This window comes from Lampetra fluviatilis, chromosome 23 (genome assembly GCF_964198595.1).
Source record: "Lampetra fluviatilis chromosome 23, kcLamFluv1.1, whole genome shotgun sequence".
NCBI lineage: Eukaryota > Metazoa > Chordata > Hyperoartia > Petromyzontiformes > Petromyzontidae > Lampetra > Lampetra fluviatilis.
Window position 1 is genome coordinate 4918946 of NC_136297.1, and position 21041 is coordinate 4939986.

Sequence of the window (21041 nt, forward strand, 5' to 3'; positions counted from 1 at the left end):
GTTGAGATGTATACGGGGCACGGGGTGACCAATAAGGTCTGAATTGGTTTGTCGTAAGGTAGGCATTGATAAGGGGTTGACAGGTATGACTATACCGTGTAATTATTATTGTGTTAAAACTCATTACCAATCGGTGTTCTTCACTCGTTTTCAGCGGGGAACACTTTCGCCGATAAGAACATCATCAGCGTGCGAGGGTCGCCACACATTTTAAACCATTGGCGGGTTTAACAGCAGAACGATGATGATTTGGGTGCTTTCAATATTTGTGTATTGTCGGGGGGAGGAGGAGGGGGGGGGGCGCACGAAAGGCCACCAGTGGGCCGCGATGCCTTTCAATGAAGAACGCTGTCATCAATTATCAAAGTAATCTTATAATCGACCCCTGGGGGTAACAGGTCACCACGTGTGACCGTAATGTAACGTTTACCCCGCTAAACCAAAGCACAACTCGTGAAAGATGGTCACTTTTGAAAAAATATATAAAAATACTCTTTGGAATAAAATTGCTTTTGGAAAAAGATGTGAATTCAAGATATCTTCCCAATTTTTTTTTTAAATCTTCTTTGTTCAGTTTAGTTTCTGATCAGTCCACCACTGGTGCTTGACCATACTTCACCACGCAGGTCAATGAGGGTTGATGAAGGGGCTGGTGGAGAGTGGCAGCAGGATCCGTTCAGATATCCGTCGCCACTGATGTGAGTCGTTGCCAGAATTGTACCTTTAATTCTAGATTTGAAGCTTTCGTGACTGCAAGGATTCATATTCTTAGGTTTTTTCGGTAAAGTCACGTAGGAAAAACATTAAAATTAATAAAAGTAAAATAAAATAAAAAATCACGACGTTTCGGAGGCAACACAAGCTTCCGTCTTCAGGTGGAACCGTCACAGCCACGACAGCTGTATCAAGTAAATGAGAGATTACAGGAGCTACCACTCCGTTTATATAGTGGTTGGAGAGGGGAAAGGGCCAAGTACGGCACACTCTCCGAATCAAGACCACGCGTTCAGAGTATATGGCTGCTGCAATAAGTTTCCACACGACGACGACGATAGGGCACTTCGCTGAGCTGTTATCGTTTGCGGTGGCCAGGTAGCCTCACCTTACCATATTAATAAAAAGTGTGCCGTACTTGGCCCTTCCCCCTCTCCAACCACTATATATACGGAGTGGTAGCTCTTGCAATCTCTCATTTACTTGATACAGCTGTCGTGGCTGTGACGGTTCCACCTGAAGACGGATGCTTGTGTTGCCTCCGAAACGTCGTGATTTTTTATTTTATTTTACTTTTATTAATTTTAATGTTTTACCTACGTGACTTTACCGAAAAAACCTAAGAATAATTGTACCTCAATTGGTCACGCGGCGTTCTAACCACTGCACCACCACTACCCCTCCCCACTCTGATCCAGAGGTCGCAAACGGGTTTTGATTCCTTGCCCGTACCCGGCTGCACCAGGGTCGCAAACGGGTACCCGTACCCGGCTGGGTACGGGTAGCTGGGTATCGGGTACCCGGTTGCGACCTCTGCTCTGATCACGTGCAGACTCTTTGTCAATCCACTGCTAGATGATGGCCTCCCCACGCCATGCAAGCCTGCGGGGTGTATTCGACCACTTCGCCACCCCGGTGTCCAGTGCGGGTGGGCGTAGAAGTGAGCGCATTTCTTTTGCGTGGCGTGAGAGCGGTGGGGTCAGAGGTTGGCGCGGCCACGCTACCAACGGTGGCGACACGAGTTCGATTCCTGGCCAGGGCCAACGGCGAGCGAAATCGGAACCGGTCCTGGACCCTGGCCCCGCTTAAACCTTCGCCAACCCCGCACTGAACCAGTGCGGGTGAAGTATGGTCAAACAACGCGCCTGTAACCACCAAGGGGCTCCATGGTGGCAGGATGTTAACTAGCTGGAGTTTGCGGGTTCAATCCCGACCCTGACGCCTGCTGTGTATTTGGAGTTCCATGTCGCTTTCTCTCCCCCGTGGTCGCGTGGGATTTTTCTCCGGGTCCTCCGGTTTTTTTCCCCCCTCCACATTTAGAATCAGGATCACGCGTTCAGAGTATTTGGCTGCTGCTATAAGTTTCCACACGACGACGACGATAGGGCACTTCGTTGAGCTGTTATCGTTTGCGGTGGCCAGGTAGCTTTTGAAAAAATAAAAAGAAAGCTGTATAGCTCAGTGCGCTTACCTGGTAAAATAGACATGTGTTTTATTTGCTTAAGTGCTTAAACGTGAAGCCCGCGCTCGCCCACCCGCCAGCCAGCCACGAGAGGCCGCTACATCCACCGCAATGCTGAGCTTCGGAATCGATCCACAAACCAAAACGGCGAGGCCAGAACAGAAGCAAAGGTGCGTCGACGCGCGACGCATTTACACCTCGAGTGGTTGCGTGTCAAGATTCATTTGTCTACCATAACAACAATAGTTAAAATAATATAGCGATGCGATTAAATTATATTAGTATAAAAAAACGGGGGTGGGGTGGGGGGGGGTGCTAAGTGCGTGTTAGTGTTACTAAGTACGCGTAGTAAGATTACAACAAAATCCGTCCAATCCAATACTGAAAGACAACAGTCAAACCCAACATCATTCATCACTAACGCAGCCTCCGCCTCCTCCATATAGAAAAAGAGATGACACAGATTGTTCTAGTGATGCTGCAGCTTCGGATGAGATGAGGGTTCTGCGTGAGATCAGACGAGGGTTCTGTGTGGGATAAGATGGGGGAGTTCTGTATGGGATGAGACAGGGTTGAAACCACATCAAACTTGATTTAATGAGATGGAACATGGAGAGAGCCCTCTTGTAAACTTACTGGACGATGCCTTCCCCACGCTGTGCGGGCGCAAACTCAATTAATTTTAAACCCAATTTTCAAATAATTACTGTTATAATACTGCGACCGACTTCCAACACGTACAAAACAATCTGGGAAAATTACGAATCCAACGTCTGACCGCGACCCGGGAGGCGGAGCCAGGCCCGGGGCTCCTAGTAGGCCCAGCGGGAGCGTCCCCGGTAGCGAGATGTTAACTACCTCGCCTGGACTACAGGAGGTCGTGGGTTCGAACCCGACCCTGACGCCTGCTGCTGTATATTTGGAGTTTGCGTGCCTCTTTCTCGCTCTCTCCCCGTGGCCGTGTGGATTTATTTCTCCGGGTCCTCCAGTTTTTCCCTCCGCATTTAGAATCAACATCACGCGTTTAGAGCATTTGGCTGCTGTAAATGTCCACGTGATGATGAGCCACTTCGTTGAGCTATTGCCGATAGCCAGGTAGCTACTGAAAAAGAGTTACACGCAGCTCAGTGGGACCGTACCTGGTAGAATAAAAATGGTTTAATAGTTTAGTATTCGTCCACGCGCTTGCTAGAGACAGAGAGCTCACTCTAGTGGTCGTGTTAGACTGATCTTCGAAGGGCAACACTGCGGTACGACGTCACCACCACTTCCAATATTCACATCGAATGCACGGCGGGGGTCGATGTTATATCCACACGTCATGTCGCTAATCTCACCGTACAGTACGAAAGACAACTTGTAAGATAATTGAGGATTTTTTGCCAAGTGCACAGTTTTTGTGTTCTCTCTCTCTCCGAGAGTGGAGAATGATTCACCGAGTAGAGAATGCTTCCTTTCGAGTCAAGAATTATTAATAGATTAGCACAGTTGGCTATGTACGGTGGAAAAAGAAGTTCAACATATGTACGGCGAAGAACCGAAGAACCGTCGACCCACTCGCGCGGGGGGGGGGGGGGGTGGCGAGCGCCGCTCTGAAATGTAACGGTGCGGCAATTGCTACCGTCGCGTCGAAAAGACGTTGCGTTGGGCGATTTGGTTACGTTTCAGTTCATATACGGGTTGGGGCTGCCACGCGACGGACATCACCCTCGCACGCACAGCGCAGTGGGGATAGCGATCGCGGTCGGTCTCGCACGCTGCGTGGACCGGGGGTCGCTTGAAGAAGGGGGGGGGGGGGCAGTTGTCAGCAGTAGCTCCCAGGTGTCCGCTTTCCCCGGGGGCAGCTCCCCCCAACACGGTGAAATGGAACTGACGACGTAACGCCGATAGCGACAAAACGGGATAACATTGGGGGAAAATAACGAAGCAAATGTTCGAAACTAAAATAAAAGTGGAGTTGCGGCGTTGCTCAGCTTTTCCCACAACGCTTAAATCACTATTTTTTTTCACTTCCCGTTTCAGTGAAAACAAGTTAACACATGTTTAGCTCTTTCCACCTCCCACCACCCCACCAATTGCTGTCCCTTTTCTCGCAGAGAGCTAAATGTACGGCCCTCGCTTTTGATTGGCTCTTTATGGTCACGTGAGTTACGTGTATAATGGAAGGTGTGGGGGGGGTGTCGTGCTGAACCACCTATTGGTTACATTTCCCCAACGCCCGGGTTTCCCAAACTCAAGTCCTCGCAAATCTCCCCCCCCCCACAACCCACGCTCCGTCTTTCCGCTTTAACCAATCGACTCCTCCCATTTCGAATCAACTCTTTGCACGCCGCACGCGCCCGATGATTGTTACACACGTCCCCCACGTGACGCGGTAAGCGATGATGTTTGTGTGGGTGTTGAATTTCTTTCGCACCGTACGTATCCAACAGCGAGAATCGGCCGAGGTGCGAGGGAAGGACAACAAACTAAGGATTAAGTCGTCTGCGTTAATAGAGGCGATGCGAATTAAGATTGAGATCTCGGTGCGCGTGCGTGCGTACACGTGTGTGCGTTCCACGTAACGAAGAGCTGCGACTGCGTAACCGTGGCAACGTTAGGGCGGTCGTTGCTGGCGGTCATCGCCCCGTTGTCGTCGTACAAAAATGAAGTTGGCCCAAATCTGGACGAAGCTTTGATCGCTGGTCCCACGTAACGTACGACTGGACATCTGTGGAACAAAGAGCTTAATAAGCTCATTGGATTCCTCCAGTATAAATATTCCGATTCTGTAGGGCTGCCACCGATGGCATCTGGGGTCTGATTCTGGGCTTTGGCTGCCGCAGTGGTGAGATGTCATCTTCCTCGCCTGGTGTACACGGAGGTTGCGGGTCCGATGCCGACTGTTACGCCTGCTGTATATTTGGAGTTTTTGCGTCTCGCTCTCTCTCCCCGTGGCCACGTGGATTTTTCTCCAGGTCCTCTGGTTTCCCCTCCACATTTTTAGAATCAATGTGTGCTTAAGAGCATTTGGCTGCTTTAAATATCCGCATTATAAGTCACTTCTTTGAGCTCTAATTTGTGATCGCCAGGTCGCTTCTAGAAAAAGAGCGACACAACTCAAGAGGGCCTTTCCTGCTAAAATAAAATAAAACCACTGGAAAAATACTGTAGTTTGGTTTAACACTGGTGGTGGTGAGAAGCCAATAACATGTATTGAGATTTTTGGACCCAAAAAAAAAACGGCAGAATGTACATACATAATGTACACACAATATACAAACATTATGTATGCTGATTAACTGTGAATAACCCAACCAATAACAGACATCCATAGTAATTTATATGCAAACATTAACCCTCCCCCTCTGGTCTTCGCACTCACAAGTGATGACGTGGCATTTATCCCTCTAAGACCGAAACAGGAGGAGGATTTCTGCACAATTCTGGTTGTCGCCTCATGAGGCTGGTTATAATTAAATCGGCGAAACATCACTGTATTAGAATTGTAAATGTTGTAGTGGGTTTACTCTCCAGCACACAACCGGTGTGTGCTGAACTAGTCACTAATTGCCACGTTTTGTTTACGTCACAAACCCTGACTAATTGGCTGTGTGTGTCGGGTGGTGGCGGGTTCAATGACACATTTATATTTACGGGATCTAACCCCAAAAAAGCATGCGTCCAATGTGGATTCTGTGCTCAACATGGAAACAAAATTCCAACTGTTGAGAATTCCAAAAAAAATGTAAACGATCATCTTGACCGCCGTGCATAAACATTTTTTAAATTTCTCTCTGTAGCAGGAAAACGTGGCATGAAAGCGTGGGGCCACTTGAAATGATCTCGGGTTTTTGCTAAATATTCCCTCCTTGTGGGCTGTGCCCTAACACGTGGGGTGGGGGAAGGCGGGGGTGGGGGGGTGAGGCCATGCTCTGTGAGAGTTCCACACAAGACGCTCCCCGTCTGGTACCACAAAGCTGAAAAGAAAATTTGTAATTAAAATATAATTAACAAAAATAATACTGCGTCAACTAAACGCGCCTCACTCTCCAACCCACTAGCGCTAAACGCCAACAAATACAAACTCCCAGCCAAAGCGTGCCCCTCTTTCACAGCCACGACGGAGGGTATTTCTCGGCCTATTCGACCATACAGGTCCGACGCCTGAGGAGAGGTGGGAGGACCCCACACTTTACCACACCGCACGTGACCTGCCAATCGACGAACTCCGGTGTAACTCGTTCACACACTGCTGAGCGAACCCGAGGTCGGGGGACTACTGAAGAAAAGGAAAACGCTTGTCCCATCGTTTCAACCGTTGCACCGGGAGGTCAATTTGACCCGGTGACCCCTGGATCACAACTCCCCGCTTGCTACCCATCAGCAAATGTTAAATCGACGTGTATATATTCATCGATTCGCAGCCACTACTATCACTCGCCCACCTGCTTGCTTGCATCATAACGCCATCACTCGCTGGAATAAACATTTTTTTTTAAAGTCTAGTTGTTCTAATCTACGGTTAGGAGTATCTAATAACGCCATCACTCGCTGGAATAAATATATTTTTTAAAGTCTAGTTGTTCTAACTTATGGTTAGAAGTATCGTTATTAACTATCAGCTACATATAAAGTATAACATATGTTTGTAGGCACATATGTATCTGTTTTGTGCGCGTGTAGATACGGGAATCTATGCGTTTCAATTGTACCTGTGCACGCACGCACGTGCGTGTGTGTACGTATGGGAAAGTGAGGGGAGCAGTGGTGTAAGCGCTGTGCTACGAACCCGGCGACCCGAGTTTGATTCCTACTCATGGCCACCAACAACAGTGACGATTATCTATACCGCTCCTGGGCTCTCCCCTAGGTTGACTCGGCCTCAAATGAGTACCTGGTGCGTAAACATCACGACTGGCCGGGCGTAGCGATGGCCACACCACCCTCTCGTATTAACGTGCCGGCCTTAATAGGTTCTCGCTAAGAGCACTTGCCCCAAAATCCTGTAATGGGGGAATCTTTGTCTTTGTATTAAAGTGGCCTACAATTGCACCGAGCGTTGCACAAGTGCTGTGGGTGATGTCCCCGCCACTGCATGGTGAACGGCAGCTGTTATTGTTGTTCTATCATTGTAGTTGTATTTTTGTTGTTGTACGTATGTATGCACGTGGACTTAGTAGCCTCAAACCATTCACTAGAACGGTCTGTGGCTTTAGGCCATTGAGAACTTGGTTAAAGATCAGCACACGCCATTCATTCAGTCACTCACTGACAATACATCGTACTGACTATATAAGCCAACTAGATAATGCACCGACCCACCCATTTCCCGCCATCCCCCCCCCTCCCACACCGCACCACTGCAGTGGCGTGGTCCTGTGTGCGGCAACAGCCGAGCGGAAGCACGGGAGAGTCCAAGTGCGTCGGGGGTCGGTCGGAGTCGGAGCAGGGATTGCGCCCGTCACAGGAACGCCCACACCTCGAGCTGGTTCACGGAGAAGTCCTCCTGCGTGGAGAGGGGAGCGTTGGCGAACGTGTCGCAGTGGTGGCTGCGCCCGTGGTAGAGGTCCGAGTCGAGCCACAGGCCAAACGCTCCCCTGGGACGAGCAGCACAATGGGAAGAGGGACGGGGGGAGAGGGGATGATGACGATGAGCGAGCAATCGGCGGCATTTTAAGGGCGACTCGTCACGATGGCACCGCCCTGGCCGCTGGTCCCGTTGGCCCAGTTTGCTCTGTCCCAAGCTGTACCGCGGTGTGGCTCTCCCTCACTCAAAATTCCGTCACAGTTCCTATGATCACTGTTTCATTGCTTTCATGGCTTTATTTTAGTGATTTCGAAAAGTATATTGGTTTAGCCATGTTTGTTTGTCGTAGTACAGAGTTAGACTGAATGCCTTAATCTAAGTTGTCTTGTGGTTGTTGTTGGTTGTTTGACTTGCATCCCACTGGGATTTTTGCACACAGCGTTGGTGTACGGTGAATTTTTTTCTGCAATGTTTTGCTGTCTTTTCTTGGATTTCTGTTTGCACTTAGTCACATATTCACTTTAAGATGTTTTCTTGTTCATGTTATAGTTTTTTGTTTGTTGCGGTTGCACCCGATTCAAGAGCCGAATGGCTCACACGGCTATACCTAATACATGAACTTGAACTTGTTTCCCTGCCCTGACTCCTCCATGCGCCCCCCCCCTTACCTCCCTTCCACCGTGGTGCAGTCGCTTAAGGACCCTGTACTCGTTCTCTGTAATCTTGACGGTGTTTTTGTCTTTTTTTGTTGTTGCTGCTGTGCTCACGCAGCAGCAGCAAGGGTGTCCCTCTCCCGAGTAAAATAGCTGAGGAAACTGTCTAAACGGGATCACCATCCGTGCAGCAGATCAAATAAGCAAAAACGTATTTATTCCAACCTGTAAAGCGTCCAGAGATGCGAATGCACTTCGATGATATATATCATATACAATGTACACATTGTATATGATATGAAGGCATGGGCACTGGCAGACTGGGACATAATTGGGTAAAACAAGAGTGAGAAGAATAAAACACCAAGACTCCCTCACCTTCCACTTCCCATCCCCAGTGAATCCAGGTCCCCCTTGATGAAGAACGTGTTATCTCCGGTCCAGCGGAAAACCTAAACGACAAATGCAAAGGATCACATCCCCTGTATAGCCTTCAACAGACTGCTGGGAGCAAGTGCTGCTTTGCGAACAGCACCTATGAATCTTCTTGGTTCTGATAATTGGTTTTTTACCCTTCTATCTGGCAACAAAACTGACACCTTTTTACAAGGAGTCATGTTTGCATAGACCGCAATACCTGCAGTCATAATACAAACAAAAGACATAACTCTGATAATGTGCACTGTGCACTTCTTGGTTCTTTCGGTAAAGTCATGTAGAGTGGAAATAATAAAATAATAAAAATAAAACATAATAAAATAATTCTCACGACGTTTCGGCCACAACGCAAGCAGCCGTCCTCAGGTGAAGAACAGGTCTGTCGAGAAGACAGAGTCAGACCTGTTCTTCACCTGAGGACGGCTGCTTGCGTTGTGGCCGAAACGTCGTGAGAATGATTTTATTATGTGTAATTTTTATTATTTTATTATTTCCATTCTACGTGACTTTACCGAAAGAACCAAGAAGATGAATCCCTGCAGTCACGAAAGCTTTAAATCGAAAGCACCTATGAAGGCCGGCAAGGCACCCGAGGGGGTTGGGGTGGCCAGGACCACACCCCGGTCGCTTGCGTCTCCCCCACACCCCATTGCGAATGTTTTACACACCGCACCAGGTTTCCATTTAAGTCTGAGTCGACCTAGGGGAGGCCCGGGACCAGTTCAGATATTCCATCACCGATGTTGGCCGTGAGCGGGAATTCAATTCAGGTCTTCGGGTTCGTAAGGCATCCATCCCAACCCTGACGCCTGTATATTTGCAGTTTGCATGCTCTCCCCGTGGTTGCGTGTTTTTTCTCCAGGTCCTCCAGTTTTTCCCTCCACATTTAGAATAAACATCATGCGTTTCAGAGTATTTGGCTGCTAAAAATTTCCACGCCATGATCCACTTCGCCGAACTATCATTTGAGGCCAATGTCGCTTCTCAAAAATAGCTACGCAGCTCAATGAACCTCACCTTGAGGTCGGGGTTAAAGGTGAACAGGAAGCACTCTCCGGTCCCGTAGAAATGTTCGCTGACCTTGAACGGCTCCGAGGCTAAGGCCCCAAACACCTGCAACAGCGCAAGATCAGCGATCTCCCATCGTGCCTTGTATACGCCGCGTGCGTAAAACATCACCGCGTTGCTCGTGGTGCCGCCTTGGTTTGAGACCACCTACCCCGGAGAAGCCAATATCGTGGTCGGAGGACAACGACACAACTGCAAGCAGCGAGTCCTCATTGAACGCGGTCACAGACACGTTCCCGTATAAATGCCGCGCTCAGCGAATAACGCGGAAGGCGAAAACTATTTCCCAATAAATAATGTAACAATGTGGTTACGATTTACTACGCACAGACAGATGGCGAGACAAATTACCGAGGGCACGCCGCCACCGCCACCGCGTTACTGTATCATTCCACGCACTGTATCACTGTACCGCTCAACCACGCAGCTCAGGAAAGTAGTTTGTTGTCCACAGCTCGGAATCCGCGTTATTACCGTGCGCGTTCCACGTTATAACCGTGCGCGTTCCGCACTATAATGGGACGTGTTCCACGTTATGACGGGATGCGTTGAGTGTCATGACGGTGGACGGTCCGCGTTGTAACGGGGTACGTTTCTGCGTTGTGCAAAAAAATGGAAGAACCGCGTATTAGCGAAAATGCGTTATAGTGTGAACACCACGTGTTAAAGCGAGGACTTAACTTACACGTTTTCACCCTTGTTAGGATTAACCAGTGCGGTAGCACCATCTCACACACACACTTGCTTGCGTGTGTCCCGTCTCTCACTGGCTCTCACACACCTGCGTGTGTCCCGTCTCTCACTGTCTCTCACACACACACACACGCACCTGCGTGTGTCCCGTCTCTCACTGGCTCTCACACACACACACACCTGCGTGTGTCCCGTCTTTCCCTGGCTCACACACACACACACACCCACCTGTGTGTGTCCCGTCTCACACTGGCTCTCACACACACACACCAACCTGCTTGCATGTGTCCCGTCTCTCACTGGCTCTCTCACACACACCTGCTTGTGTGTGTCCTGCACGGCGAGCAGGACGGGCGAGCTGAGCGGCGCCAGCGTGCGGTACAGCGTGCGCAGGCTTGTGCCGTGCGTTGCCGTCCCGTACTTGAGTTGCCACGGGTAACCCACAGTGCGCGGGGGCAGGTGGCGCGAGAGCTGCTCCACACAAAGGCAAAGATCCCCCGTACAGCCTTAACCAACTGCTGGGGCAAGTGCTGCTAAGCGAGCAACTACGGAGGCCGGCACGGCCACACAAGGGGGTGGGTGGTCAGCACAACGCCTGGTCGCCTTTGTCTGCTTAGCGGCGAAGTGTTTACACATCGCACAAGGTACTTATTTTAGGCCGAGTCGACCTAGGGGAGGCCCAGTACTGGTTCAGAAAATCGTCAATGGTGTTGGCTGTGAGCGGGAATCAAACTCGGTGTTTGTAGCACTGCACACTACTGCTCCCAAACACTCCCATACGCACACTAATAGCGCTGGTGTAGGGTATTTAGACTGTCGGGGTAAAATGCTGTTAGCGAGCACTTGTTAAAACCTATTAACAATCAATTCCCGATCACTCAAATATTGTCGAGAGCTCCCTCCAGCAGAGGCCCTTCCGCCAGCAGTGGCGTGAGCCAGGCAACTGCAGGACTGCGCGCCTTTGCCGGCCCAATCACCAGCATCGCCGTTAGGATCGTGTCCCTGATTGTGACCTCTCAACTCGGACTCTTTGGACCCACCTGCTCCACGTGGAACTGCTGCAGAACGTTGCTTTGGCCAATCAGCAGGGGCCTCAGGACCTCACCCTCCGGATCCGGGGCTGCCCCGTGAGATTGCCGGTTGGGATTGGTCTTCACATTCACCACCTGGATAGGGAATTGCACCCATGAAGAGAAAGACAAAGATCCCCCCTATAGCCTAACAGGACTGTTGAGGCAAGGGCTGTTAGCGAGCACCTACGAAGGCAGGCTCGGTACACGAGGGGGTGGGTAGCCAGGACCACGCCCGACCGACTTTGTCTCCCCAGTGGCGAAGTTTACACCAGGTACTCATTTGAGGCCAAGTCGACCTAGGGGAGGCCCAGGACCGGTTCAGATAATCGTCACTGGTGTTTGCCGTGAGTGAGAATTGAACCCGGGTCGCTCCCCATGACACACATAAACAGACATATACACACACACAGACCCCCGTTTATCCCTATATACACCAGGGCTGAGGAACCTCCGGTCCACGACTTGGAATTAATTCCGTAGCGCTTCTCAACCAGTGGATCGCGACTCCTGAAAGCCTTTTCAGTGGGTGCGCAGCTTGCGGCATGGATACTGTGCAGGGGAGATTTTAGAATGTGCACGGGGGGGGTGTCAGCGCCACATTGCAGTGATGAAAACACACTAACATGCAATGTGATACAAATGCCTTGCTGAACTAGTAACCAAGTGGCATGCTTTGTTTACGTGACAAACCTTACTAATTGTCTGTGTCGGGTGGTGGCGGGTTTAACGACACATTTATATTTATGCGATCTAACCCAAAACACCTCTGTTATGGATAATACTGATCGTGAAAGCCTACGTGTTAAACTGCCTTGCTAACATCGCGTTGACTAGCGACGTTGACATGTGGTCTCTCTGTGCATTCCGACCTTAGTAACATGAGGCGGAGGGGGTGTGGGAGATACGGGGTGGGCGAGTGGGGGGGGCATAAGGATTAGTGGTTTATATTTTTGAAAAACTATAAACTATATTTTTTATTTTACCAGGTAAAGCCCAATGAGATATACAGCTCTTTTTCAGAAACGACCTGGCCACAAATGATACCTCAACAAAGTGGCTTATCACGTGGAAATTTATAGCAGCCAAATACTCTAAATGCATGTGGAAGGAAAAACTGCAGGACCCGGAGAAAAATCCACGTGGCCACGGGGAGAACACGCAAACTCCAAATATACAGACGTCAGGGTTGGGATCAAACCCACAACCTCATTCATGCCAGGCGAGGTAGTTAACATCTCGCCACGCTACCCGGAATCGTGAAAAAATTAACCCGTAAAAACAAAGTTTTTCACTACAAATCCTTTATATGCGTGGCGGCTAGAGTCCTCTCGTCCTCTGGCTTGAGATGGCTGCCACCTATGGGTCAGATGATTGCCTGACACCATTAAGCAATTGGTAATTAAATATAATTAATTTTTTCCTAAAAAGTGTAACATTTTGGAAAATTTTTCACGAAAATGCATTGTCACACACAACGAGTCTGTGTGCAAAATGTCAGCTCGATTGGATCACGGGAAGTGGGTTAAAAAACGACCAAAAGATTTGCCGGTCGTAAGCGCGCAAGCAAGCAAGCAAGTGAACTTAATATAAAGGATTAAAAAAATGTGTCGACTCACATGGGAGGTGAATGATCAAGTCCCTACCTGCCAGCCTCCGTCTTCCTTGCTGTAGTAATCCTCTATCATGTCCATCACGACCTCGGCCTTCACCAACACGCACACTCTCCTTCCTGTATGGACGCACGTACGCACGTGTCGCGAGCGAGTGAGCGGGAGGGAAGGGTGTGTACAGACGTTGGCTGGGAGGCCCAGGAGGCTCACAATGGGGCCGTGTCGGAGACGCTCAACCGGCGACGCCGACATCCTGGGTTCGAACCCGGGTTTCAGCCGCCTGCGATTAAACCGGGTTCCCCCAGATGCAGTGAGTTGATGATGGTCTCAACCTGGTCACCGATGACTACAATAAAAAAATATCATGTTAAATGTGGCTTTTGTAGCGATGAAAATTGACAGGTGGTGAATGCTTTCTGCTGGGCCTGCAAAGGGTGTCCTGATGTAGATAGAGAAGATGCAGAACATAGGTGTGTGTGTGGGTGTGCAGAACCAGTTAGATAAAGATCCCTCGTATAGCCTTAACAGACTGTAGGGGCAAGTGCTGGTAGTGAGCTCCTATGAAGCCCAGAACGGTACACGAGGGGGTGGGTGGCCAGCACCACGCCCGACCGCCTTTGTCTCCCTAGCGGTGATGCTTACACATCGCACCAGGTACTCATTTGAGGCTGAGTCGACCTAGGGGAGGCCCAGGACCGGTTCAGATAATCGACACTGGTGTTGGTCGTGAGCGGGAATCGAACCCGGGTCGCCAGGCTCGTAGTGCAGCGCGCTAACCACTACACTACCGCTCCTCAGTTAGACACACACAGAGACATACATTTTGTGATTAAACAATGATACAGTCAACAAAGGTTTCCCACCCTCCGTGTAGCCTTTCACAGGTTTTGTTGGGCAAGTGCTATTCGCGAGCACCTATGAAGGCCGGCACGGCACACGAGGGGGCAGTGTGGTCAAGACCAGGCTCAACCATCTGTCTCCCCAGTGCTGCATACACACCGCACCAGGTACTCGCTTAAGGCCGAGTCAATGTAGGGGAGGTTCAGAACAGGTTCAGATATTACTCGCCACTGATATTAGCCATCGTCGGGAATCGAGCTCAGGTAGCTGGATACTAAGCGCAGCATGCAAACCGCTATGCCAACACTCTACCGCATAAATACACATACATAGGCATTGCATCACTCTCACACAAACACACATGCGCAACAAACCAAAACAAACACACACGTACAGTACGCAATCATGCTTTTAGCTAATTTCATGAACACCGGCAGAAAGGTCTGCAAAGTGGCAAACAACTAAGAACACCGACAGCAGATAAGAACACATTTCTTAAATTGAGCAAGGTTATAGGACCTCAGGGAAAGAGACGGCAAGTAGATAGAAAGTCAAGGACCACCCAGGTACCAGGCCACCTTTGTCTCTCCCAGTGCCGATGTTCACAATCACGTGGCAGCAAGTACTGATTGTAGGCAGAACTTATCCAGCAAATGCCAGTTTCAGAAATCAACCAGATACGTGGCCAGGAATCGAACTCAGGTTGCCGATTGTAGCACAGGGTGCTCAAGCCACAGCACCATCGCTCCAAAGATGAAGATCTCCCATGTAGCTACTACAAGCCGTATGAGCAAGTGCTGTTAGCGAGCACCTATTAAGGCCGCAACAGCAGGAGGGGGTGGTGGTGTGGCCAGCACCATGCCCAGCAACATTTATCTCCCCAGTGCTGATGTTTACACACACCACCAAGTCGTCATTTCAGGCCGAATCAACACAGGGGAGGCCCAGGACAAATTCCGATATCACTCACCGCTGATGTTGGCCGTGGCTGACAAACCGAGCCAAGGTCGCTGGGGGTACGTAACGCAATGCGCTAAACACTGTACAGCCGCTGGCACCCGTCAATGTAATCACCAGCCATGCTCTACCCACTGCTGGACAAAGGCCAACAATCGATCTAGCTGCTGCCCACAAGGTGAACGGATTACTTCTACTCTGCGGAAAACACACGCTCGGTTCAGGCGTGTTGTCTCTCGTTTGTTCGTCACACCCGTAGCGAGTCTCGATGTCGAGTCCGTGTCCCAAGCCCACTTACTTTTCTTTACAGCATGTAACAGTCACTGTTTTCTCCCCCCCACCCCTACAGCCACACAGAGGTTGTTATAAGGTGATCGAGCACAAAACGACCATGCACACACACACACACGTACAAATGTTTACATGTCAACACAAGATTCAAAATCTGTTATTGCTACAAAGTCATGGGTGACTTCACATTCCTCTCAAGCTGGAATTGTATAACTGGTGTTGGGAAATTGTGTGGGGGGGGGGGTCCATAAAAATATCTTTTTTGGATCGGTCTACTTAAACACAACTATATTTGTGCCGACTTTTAGATTTCCAACCGTCACAGAACACTTCTGGAATCTGCATGAGTAGTTACAAACTGGATGAGATTTAAGCGACTATCTGGATACAAATTTGGGATCAGCAACACGTACAAGTATGGCTATTCTGGCCCCTGCCGTTGGAATGTGGAATTACCACCAATGGATCTAGGAAGGGAGATATGACTTTTGATTTCACAGGGTTAGAGTCAGGGTTAGGTGACAGTTAAAGTTAGGGTCATTATCAGGTTTTGGGCTACGGTCAGGATTATGGCCAGTGAGAGGCACTGCTGGACAGAGGTCGCAAACGGGTTTTTGTGTCCTTACCCGTACCCGGCCGCACCAGGGTCGCAAATGGGTACCCGTACCCGGCCGGGTACGGGTACCCGTTCCCTACTCGTACCCTACCCGAAATGAGTGACAAACGGTTACTCACCAGTGACTCACGGCCTACCCGTACCCGTACCCGGCCACACCAGGGTCGCAAACGGGTCGGGTACGGGTAGCCGGGTATTGGGTAGGGTACGGGTGTCGGGTACCCGATTGCGACCTCTGCTGCTGGATGAGGGCATCGCCCACACCGTGGCAGTCACGGGCGCTTGTTTTTACACGCTTTTAATTTATTTAACTCACTCCGTCTGTTGTCGTATCCTTAAATAAATCTTGTAACTCAATTTTACCCACTTCCCAATGTGCTATCGACTGCAAACTTGGTATACTTATGTCATACTGATGACAAGACTATGTTCTATCATAAAAAAATTAAAATATATTTGTAAACATTTTACACGCTTTTGTTTAACTCACTCTGTTGTCGTATCCTCAAATATTGTAACTCAATTTCAACCGTCTTCCAAAGTCGTATCCACTGCAAACTTGGTAGAGGTATGTCATACTGATGACAATACTATATTCTATCATTAAAAATTAAAAAAATATTTTTAAACAATCTTTTTTACGGGTCTAATTGTCCACGCTCAACTCACGTTGCCTGTAAATCACCACGACCCCTTACGCTATGGCAAGCTGCGGGGCCACTTCCTGGAGTCGTGGAGTTCTGCCATTATGAGTACGGTACATTTCATTAAAGCATGTTTTAAAAAAAAGTATTTTTTAAATATTGTATTAACAAACTTAACCACGCTGATCAGTGCGGCTTGCTGAAAGTGAACGGACATACGAGAGCATAAGAGAGTGCAGTACAATGGATTTTGCCACACTTCCCACTGACGCCAACAACGTAGCCACGCGGCAGCCTATAACAACACACCGCTGTGCACGGTGATCGCACAAGAATTTTATCGAAAGCTCAACCGTATTTAGCTTCCGAGATGTGTTGAGATTAGGCACATTCCCTGGTGACTTAGTCATATGTTATTTGGTGGAAAATTCCGTATAAGTAATTTAAGGCAGTCGAGGGGAAACTATTTAATTAATTCGGCCACGCTCAAGTTCAGCCCCTTCATCTCGCTTAGGGCCCCAATAACATGATCAAGAGTGCTCCAACTGGCCCCCGTCACGCGAATGTGGAACTTCCACCGATGGTTCTAGAAAAAGGAATATTTGACATTTCGGTTTTGGGGTTAGGCTTGGGGTTAAGCTCAGGGTTCGGTTCAGAGTTAAGTCAGGTCAAGGGTCATATGGTGAGGATAACGGTCAGTGAGAGGGTCAGGGTTACAGTCAGGGGCACAGAATGATTTATAGCCCATTTTGACAATCCACTGCTAGACAGAGGTCGCAAACGGGTATCCGATACCCGTACCCTACCCGATACCCGACTACCCGTACCCGGCCGGGTACGGGTAGGCCGTGAGTCACTGGTGAGTCACCGTTTGTCACGCATTTCCCAACGTCTTGTCTCTTCTCACAATTCAAGTTCCTAGAATCAACCCACCCGCGCCTGCAACATGGCTTCATCCCAGAGGTCGCAATCGGGTACCCTACCAGATACCCGGCCGGGTACGGGTAGCCGGGTATCGGGTAGGGTACGGTTACCCGTTTTCGACCCTGGTGCAGCCGGGTACGGGTAAGAAATCAAAACCCGTTTGCGACCTCTGCTGCTAGATGAAGGCCACCCCACGCCCTGTAGCTAACGGGAGTAGTTTAAACATAAGAGTACTTCAAAGCGCTGCTAAATGGGAGCCTTTGTCATGCCATGCTGGCTCGTGGCTGCGAGGGGTAATGCATAGCTGTCAAACCCTTATCAGTGCCAATCTTATTACAGACCAATTCATACTTTATTGGTCACCCCGTGCTACTTGTAAATTTCAACGCTCAACCTACAAAGTTCCATCACAAGGGAGAAACACAAAAGACAAAAGTTATGTCACTAGAGAAAAACTGTTTAATGTATTAATTCTCATTTTGATAATTGGTGTCAATGATGCTACTTATCATGCTACTGTCTGTGATCTTGTATGCTGATGCTGCTTGCTTGATATGTGGATGCACACACATTACTGTCAACCCCTTATCACTGCCCTACCTTATTACAGACCAATTCAGACCTTATTGGTCACCCCGTGCCCCTTATATCTCTCAACTTTCATCTTACAAAGTCCCATCACAAGGGAGAAACACAAACAAATAGACAAAAACAAAGTTGCCCGTATCGAAACGGCTGTGCATCGTATGGACCTTAAAACTCAATTTCCCTGTACATGAATATGGGGTAAACCCTATGGGTTTGACAGCAATGGTAAACATGACCACACGTCACTACGCCGGTCCAGCAAGTGGGTTAAACATGTCAATTGCATCCGTTACAAAAACAACAACATATACTACGGCCACAGACGGATTATAACATCTAAAAAACAACCCCACGTGCATTTTAAAGCTCCGCCATTTCAAATACAATGGCAAGTTGGGCAATAAGAGCATTGGTTAGCGCTGTAATTATATACAGTACGGGTTAATTTCTCACCATCGTAGCGTCGTGTGTGGTTGGGTGGTGGATGTGTGGGTAGGTGGATGGTGGATGTGTGGGTAGGTGGGTGGTGGATGTGTGGGTGGTGGATGTTTGTGTGGGTGGATGTGTGGGTAGGTGGTGGATGTGTGGGTAGGTGGGTGGTGGATGAGTGGGTGGGTGGTGGATGTGTGGGTGGGTGGATGTGTGGGTGGGTGGTGGATGTGTGGGTGGGTGGTGGATGTGTGGGTGGGTGGTGGATGTGTGGGTGGATGGTGGATGTGTGGGTGGATGTGTGGGTGGATGTGTGGGTGCGTGGATGTGTGGGTGGGTGGTGGATGTGTGGGTGGGTGGTGGATGTGTGGGTGGGTGGTGGATGTGTGGGTGGGTGGTGGATGTGTGGGTGGGTGGTGGATGTGTGGGTGTGTGAATGGGTGGGTGGTGGGTGGATGTGTGGGTGGATGTGTGGGTGGGTGGTGGATGTGTGGGTGGGTGGTGGATGTGTGGGTGGGTGGTGGATGTGTGGGTGGATGTGTGGGTGGTGGATGTGTGGGTGGGTGGTGGATGTGTGGGTGGGTGGTGGATGTGTGGGTGGGTGGTGGATGTGTGGGTGGGTGGTGGATGTGTGGATGGTGGATGTGTGGGTGGATGTGTGGGTGGATGTGTGGGTGGATGTGTGGGTGGATGTGTGGGTGGATGGGTGGTGGATGTGTGGGTGGGTGGTTGATGTGTGGGTGGGTGGTGGATGTGTGGGTGGATGTGTGGGTGGATGTGTGGGTGGGTGGTGGATGTGTGGGTGGTTGTGTGGGTGGTGGATGTGTGGGTGGATGTGTGGGTGGGTGGTGGATGTGTGGGTGGTGGATGTGTGGGTGGTGGATGTGTGGGTGGTGGATGTGTGGGTGGTGGATGGTTGGGTGGGTGGATGGTTGGGTGGGTGGTTCACTGGTGAGCGGTGGTGTAGCGGTTAGCGCGCTGCGCTACGAACCTGACGATCCGGGTTCGATTCCCGCTCACGACCAACACCAGTGACGATTGCCTGAACCGGTCCTGGGCCTCCCCTAGGTCGACTCAGCCTCAAAACGAGTACCCGGTGCGATGTGTAAACATCGCCACTAGGGAAGACAAAGACGACCGGGCGTGATGTTGGCCCACCCACCCCCCTCGTGTACCGTATACCGACAGTCAGTTACAGGCTAGACGGGCGATATTTTTGTTCGCACTGTAACAACAACAACACGACGTCCACAGTCATCCGCTACGGAGGGAGGGTGAGGTTGGTGGGGATTGACTGTGGAAGTTTAAAAACGACGTCGCTCACCTGAAACTTCCACATCGCCGCCTCAGCGTTCGCGGGGCGCGAAAGTCCAAGAACTCCGCTCCCTTTGCATTTCCCAGCGCGCTTAAGCGGGCGGCCTACGACCGATTTGGCCCCGTCAGCCAATGGGGGAAGCCGACGCGTCGCATGAGAGGGTGCGGGGGGGGGGCGTGGGGGGTGGGAGGGTTTATCCGCGTTGGGTTTTACAATCCACGTCAACGGACACTCCTATTGGCTGGTTAAGTTGGGGGTCAAGGCCCCCCCCCCTCGGCCCTCTTATATTGCCATGGAAATAGATGCCCCCTCCCCACTTAATTGATAATGTCTTCTGTAGTAAGCGTGTGGGACAGACAACGGTTTGTGTTTTCATACTTGTTGAGAAATAATTGCACAAATGGATAGGAGGATATGAAAGTTAATGTATAACGGGGCGCGTGCTGTATTTAAATTTAAATAATTTTACTGAAGTACTGAGAGAAAATAAACAGGCCGAGAATCGATTAAACAAAAACTAAACATTGTAAGATGAAACGCACTCGTTTCGTGTGGAGGTTAGGAATTAGATCGCAAGATAGGGTAATCGACTTTGAGGTTCGGAATAACACGTGGCTAGTGTTTTTAGACACGCGTGCAGGATGGGTGACTCCGGCTTGACTCATTGATTCCTCCACCCATGTTGAGGACTCGCTCTCCTCCGCAATTGGCTGTTTCGTCTCATCCACCACACTCACCCACCCACTCACTCAACCACGCACCGACTCATTCACCCACTCACTGAACTACCCATTCACTCACCCACCCACTCAACCACTCACTCACTCAACCACCCACTCACTCACCCACCCACTCATTCAACCACCCACCCACTCACTTAACCACTAACCCACTCAACCACCCACTCACTCATTCACCCACCCACTCACTCAACCACCGACTCATTCATCCACTCACTCAACCATCGACTCATTCACCCACCAACTCAACCACTCACTCACTCAACCACTCACTCAACCACCCACTCACTCACCCACCCACTCATTCACCCACCCACTCACTCAACCACGCTCCCACTCAGTTTAACCACTCACTGAACTACCCACTCACTCACCCACCCACTCACCCACTAACCCACTCAACCACCCACCCACCCACTCACTCAACCACCCACCGACTCATTCACCCACTCACTCAACCACCCACTCATTCAACCA

The 21041-nt window shown here is 49.9% G+C and overlaps 1 protein-coding gene across 2 annotated transcripts; it reads right to left on the reverse strand.

Annotated features, from left to right (window-relative positions):
• Window positions 1-2186: 2186 nt before the first annotated feature.
• On the reverse strand, window positions 2187-19918 carry LOC144940624 (oxidation resistance protein 1-like). 2 transcript variants are annotated; one of them, XM_078866881.1, is made up of 8 exons: window positions 19834-19912; window positions 19501-19627; window positions 13254-13339; window positions 11578-11703; window positions 10856-11008; window positions 9794-9889; window positions 8717-8790; window positions 2187-7755 (listed from the first exon to the last, which is right to left on the reverse strand). In XM_078866881.1, the coding sequence occupies exons 3-8, from the start codon at window positions 13299-13301 to the stop codon at window positions 7620-7622; spliced, it is 633 nt and encodes a 210-aa protein (XP_078723007.1). In that variant the 5' UTR covers window positions 13302-13339; window positions 19501-19627; window positions 19834-19912; the 3' UTR covers window positions 2187-7619. The 2 variants fall into 2 exon arrangements, with proteins under 2 accessions (XP_078723007.1, XP_078723008.1); XM_078866882.1 differs by lacking the exon at window positions 19501-19627 and having other exon boundaries at window positions 19834-19918.
• Between the last annotated feature and the right edge of the window lie 1123 nt (window positions 19919-21041).